General features: G+C 30.9%; 1 protein-coding gene across 1 annotated transcript; it reads left to right on the top strand.

Moving 5' to 3' along the window:
- Positions 1–647: 647 nt before the first annotated feature.
- LOC137836064 (transcription factor bHLH18-like) lies at positions 648–3143 on the top strand. Its single transcript, XM_068644883.1, has 4 exons — positions 648–748; positions 830–1330; positions 1902–2258; positions 2919–3143. Exons 1-4 carry the CDS (start codon positions 677–679, stop codon positions 3012–3014), a joined length of 1026 nt encoding a protein of 341 aa, XP_068500984.1. The 5' UTR covers positions 648–676; the 3' UTR covers positions 3015–3143.
- Positions 3144–6000: the final 2857 nt, after the last annotated feature.

Here is a 6000-nt window from a genome sequence, read left to right as displayed (position 1 = left end):
CTTCATTTTTGTTGGATCGGTCTATTTTTTTTTCCTTTTTTTCAAAATTGTTTCAACACTCTTTTTTACTACTTTACTTCCTGTTTTACTAAACTTTAAATTCAGACGCTATCTGCAAAATACACTCTGACGCTTAAATAAGATCTCGGTATTTGATACTTAGTGTTATTAGTACTAGTATTGAATGATGACGTACTTATTTTTGAAATTTGTACTTATTTATATTATTACCATGAACCTCTTATTATTAGATCAGATTAGAATTTTAAATTATGATTAGGGATGTGTTACGTAATGTTTAATCAATGATTAAACTTCTATTTAGACATAATGATTTTACTTGTGTGTCGGTCGCTTCCAGCTGTCGCTCGACGAATCCAATTTTAATTTTAATTTTTTTCATAGAATGAAAGATTGTTAATGTATAATATTATCAAAATTTAGGTTTATATAAAAGGATGGAATTTTTTTGAAAATTTATAATTAATATTTTAAAATATACAACTATGAGAGTAACATTATTTGAGCACATCCAATTTATGATTATTAAATATTAGATGCATAACATTAATTGAGCAACAGGTGTCCGCAGTACAGAAAGCCAACAGAGTTTGCATTAAAATATTGGTGAAAGTAATTGTTATTTAAATAGCATTTTCCTTGACAGTAGTCATTCATGGACTTTCTCCTTTCCCCTGCTTTCTACTCTCCGATGGAACAAGCATGGGAGAATTGGTCTCTTCAAATGGTAATAACACAAACATCAGTTATGCTTGTCTTACTATGTTACCATGTTTCACCAACGTTTGAAACCATTGTCTTGTTGTAGGAAAAGGGTGATGATGGGTGTAAGGATCTGGTGTTGGAAGAGTGCCACACAGAAGAAGAAGAGTTTCTCAGGGACATTCTTGGTGACCCTGGTTTTTGTTCTGAAACTCGAAGTCACCACAACTCTGCAACGCCCACTGATGGTAGCAGTTTATCCTCCGATGAGACGCTAGCAATGGCAGCAGCTTCCAATGTCAATATACCTCCCCAGAAGTCCCACATCGCTGATTCCTCTCCAAGAACATATATTTTGTCTTTTGACACCTCCACCATTATCCCACCCACCCCTCATTTCGACACCTCTAAATCATCATCCACCTTCACTCTCTCCTCCAAAAAACGCCACCGGAATCTCAGCTCAGAACAGCCAAAACCAAACTCCGCCACCGTAAAGAGGGGCAGAAACGGCTCCCTTGACCACATCATGGCCGAAAGAAAAAGGAGACAAGAACTCGCGGAGAGGTTCATAGCACTTTCAGCCACTATCCCTGGCCTCAAGAAGGTAATAAGAGTGATTCGATAATGATGAATAATAATTCTCATAACATATTAAAAAAAAGTTAAGTTATCCTCATTCTTCTTAATGCTTTTCCTTTTCTTTTTTAATTATATATTACTTATCTGCAGATCAACCATATCAGTGCCTGTTGAACTTTTTAATTTGTATATTGAATTTGAAGAAAATGTGTTGTTTTATCGCCTCGGTAATCAAAGAATAGTGGAATCCAATGTGCAGATGAGAGTATATTCTTGTCATTTTTCTTCCTCGATTGCATTTTGAGGGACCCCATTATTCGTTCCGTACTTGATATACTGTTTTTTTTATCAAAACTTAATCTTCACAAGCATCGATGATCGTCGTGCTGCTGTAGCCTGCAGTATGAAGATGGGGTTTTGACATTTTCGAGACAAAATCACGTTTTTGTTTAAGTAAACTAACTGTACTATAATCCAAAAAAGTACTGTAGTAATGATAGCATCACGTTGTGACACATGCTAGATCCCTGAACACTGGAACACGCGCATTTAGGATATGGTTTTTGATAAAATGATTTGTTTGTGAGATGTTGCAGACGGACAAGAGTTCAATACTTTGCGAAGCGATTAGTTACGTGAAAGAGCTTCAAGGACGCGTGACGGAGCTTGAAGAGAGAAACAAGAGAGGGAAAGAAGCAGTGATGATCCTGAACAAGAGTGATGAAGATAGCAGTAACTCCAGTGAAACAGATTCCAAGGATTGGTGCAGAATGCTCCCTGATATTGAAGCAAGAGTTATGGAGAATGAGGTGCTCATTGAGATCCATTGCGAGAAGGAAGAAGGAGTTGAGCTCAAATTATTGGACCATCTTGAAAACCTTCATCTCTGTGTCACCGCCACCAGCGTTTTGCCCTTCGGGAATTCAACTCTTGGCATCACCATTGTCGCTCAGGTACACTACTGCACCTTCACTCAACATTTCCTGGTAAGGTTGTTGTTGAGAGTGATAACTCGTGTCTCAGACAATTTTCTATGGGATGGTCCGATAAGTGTCCGATAGTGGTGGTCTGATAAGCTCATACTTGTTAAGATAAGTTCGAAATGTCTTTGATACTATATTAAGTAGTGGACTTTAAACCTAATTCAACATTATTAAAACTAACTTATAAAATAAAGTTTGCATCTACTTATATACTATGAAATGCTCTAATATCTAATTTACTTAAAAAACAATTAGAATTTGTTCTTATTTTTCATATTCAAAACAACTATTTCTAGCACGTAATTGTTCGTTTGGTGGGTTGTTCCGAAAATTAGAACAAATTCTTCTAGGAGGAGATACAAAATAGACACTCGTAAGAAAATAGTAAAAGAAAGTCGAGAGTGATAACTCGTGTGTGAAACAATATATTATGGATAATCCGTTAACCGTCTGGTAGCAGTGGTCTGATAAGCTCACACTTGCTATGATAAGTTCAAAATGTCTCTGATACCATATTAAGTAGCGAATTTTAAATCTAATTCAACTTTATACTTATATATTATGAAATGTTCTAGTCTCTAATTTACGACAATTATTTCTAGCACGTAATTATTGTTTGATGGGTTGCAGATGGGTGACGCATACAAGATGACAATGAAGGAGGTAGTGAGAAATCTAAGGGAAGTGCTGATGAATGAAATCAACATCCATGGCGATCCGTACTAGTGTATCAAAACAATTTGTCGTGTTTGGAATTGCTTTTTTGTTCTTTTTACTTTTCATGCTGCGATGATCGTGTATGAACTTTGAAATTTTTTAATTATAAAGATTCCGTTTCGTCTTCTTGTTTATAAAGTAAGAAACGAAAAGCATCACGAAAAAGTGTTTGCGATTGTCACATGTTCTGCTTTTCTTTTATAACGTTGTTTCATTGGTCGATCGGTTAAATGTTTTAACCAAAGCAATGTTTGTTTCATTTTTTTTTTAAAGAAATCCCACCATTTCTAAAAGTAAAATCACCTTTTCAAAACTATTAAAATACTTCTCGAGTGATTCATGTATCATGAATAAGTAGTCACTCCAATATGATTTTTTTTATTCGTAAAAAATTAAAGTGTGAAATGTAAGTTTAATTTAACTCTATAAAATTCATTTGTAAGAATGTTGAATCTTTAACATATCTTTTATCTCAAAATTTTGATAAGTAGAGACTGATCTAAAATTTTTCGTCAGAATGATAATGTCTCTAATATCATATTTAATAGTGAACTTTAAATTTAATTCACAAATTTATAAAATTAATTTATAAAATAAAATTTATATATATGAAATAATTTTATATCTAATCGATATGAGATAAATAAGTTTGGGTCGAATTTATTTTGAAATACAACATCAAATTTTTGAAATAAATTTTTCGAAATACATTGATTTTGATACTAGTGGTGATTCATTTGATACTAGCGGTGGATCATGGAGAAAAAAAAGTGAGTTGATGAAATTACTTTAGTAGGCTTAAGCACAAAATAGTTTAGACTAAAATTCTCTATGAATTTTATTATAAATAATTGAGTGAAAATAGTGTCTAAATCAATAAAATGAATTTATTTGTCAATAACTTTATTTGAATGTTCAAGTGGAGCAACTACTAAAATAAATTATATCCACCTAACACATACACATTTTGTCTTACACTTTCTATTTGATTTGATGACAGAATGGAACTTGTTTAGCATGATTAATCAGATGGATGTATAAGAGTTTATTATTATGCTTTAATTAAATAATAATAATTTTACATAGTGTTTTGTACTTACCTGTTTGTTTTAACTAATAATAACATTTTTTTAGTTTTAATCAAATTTGGTTTTTATGTAAGAATTATTAGAATTTTTATTTCATTAAAAATAAAATTTGTGTAATTCTAGTTGTGCCACGTCCCACGAAAACTTTAAAACAAACGTGATTCACATTAACTTGCTAAAATCCAAAATGCAGAATCCGCGTGTCCAAGTAGAACAAGTTTCATGATTACTAACTAATAATTATCAAATAAGTGTGGTAAAAATTATTCAAGCTTTATTTGAATATATACTTTTATAATTAAGCAAATTATCATCAATTTTTTATTTTCTAATATTATGACTCTAAAATATAATTCGTTATTAATTGTTAAATTAAAATATAAAGGTGTCTCGGTTCTCGGTCTTGGACCAGCTACTACTTGATTTTCGGGTCATGGATCTAGAGTCAAAGTAACGGTTTTGGGCCTGTTTGATTAATGGCCTAATTTTCTAATGATGTGCTATGATTTAAATTCAAATTGTATGTGCTTAAAGATAAAATATAAAAAGATATTTTATAAAGATATAAGATAAAATATAAAAAGATATTTTATTTGTTTGTTGCACGTTGATAGATGTTGTTAACCCTAAAAAGATAGGGAAATGTATGTATAACAGAATGTGGCTTGTAGTTTAGCACCTAAAGGTCATTGGTGCATGTGGCAAGTGATTTTCTGTTAGAAATATAAGATAATGTGTTGATACTTATTTTTAGTTAATATTTGTTTATCTCAGGTGCAATTGCGCATGTGCGGTTATAAAAAGGGGCTGAAACCCTAAGTGAATGTATGCTGTTTTTAGATATGTTGTTTTTACACACTACACTGACTTTTGTGAGAGTCTGACTTGAGCGTCGGAGTACAAACGGCCGTAAGGACGTCATCTATCTCTACAAGTAAAATCATTCAACAACCAAGAGAAGTGCACATTCCAGAGGGAACATACGGAGCTTGAACCAGTCGCCAGAGTCAACCGACGGCCAAGTCATCGGCAAAAACAAAAGGGTAAAATTAAAAAAATTACTCTAAAATAAGTTTTTCAATCATAATTTGTACTATTTTTTTTTATGTCATCCTCGATTTTTTTTTCACTTCATAAAAGAGTACAGACAACACTTTAATGTAAGGCGATACTATAAACATTTATCTTTCATGCATTAATTATTTCATTAATTAATGATATTTTATAATATAAAACTATTTATTTATTTTTAAACTTACTTTTCTTTTGTACTTCAATAGCTTTATTGTGTACAATAAATCCTATACCGTATGACTGGAATGTACATATTTTCATGTGTTTGGATTTTTCTTGTGATTTTGTCATGTAGATTTTTATGAATTTTTTACTGGTTTAGTTTTAAAACTTTTTATAAATATATTATTTACTTAAATTAGTTTAAAAAGTACTTAAAAAACCTTTTTTAAAGATTTGGTTGTATATAAAAAACATAACGTGACTTTATATTCAAATAATATTATTAGTTGCTTAAAACCATTCACGAGAGATAATATTATTAAAAATATTCTATTTAATTTATATATTGTGAATTAATTAATTATATTCCTAACCTAATGGCTTAATTAATCTATTCTTCCATTTAATTTTAAAGCTTTGCCAGTGATTATAATACTAATATTTGTCTTAACCTATTATATTTATCACAGTTAACGCCAACAATAGTTTCATAATTATAATTAATAAATTAAGGGTGATTTTATTTCAAGATCTATAAACTTATTTCTCAAAAAAGCAAACAAAATGTTACTTTTTCATTTTTATATAAACTTTTAACAGAGGTTCGTGGATACAATTTCCTTTTAGAAAAATAGTTTTATTCATTTTCGTCATTTTGCTTAAAAAAATAC

This window comes from Phaseolus vulgaris, chromosome 5 (genome assembly GCF_000499845.2).
Source record: "Phaseolus vulgaris cultivar G19833 chromosome 5, P. vulgaris v2.0, whole genome shotgun sequence".
NCBI lineage: Eukaryota > Viridiplantae > Streptophyta > Magnoliopsida > Fabales > Fabaceae > Phaseolus > Phaseolus vulgaris.
The sequence above is the reverse complement of the archived record's forward strand: the minus strand, read 5'-3'. Positions and strand labels throughout refer to the sequence as shown.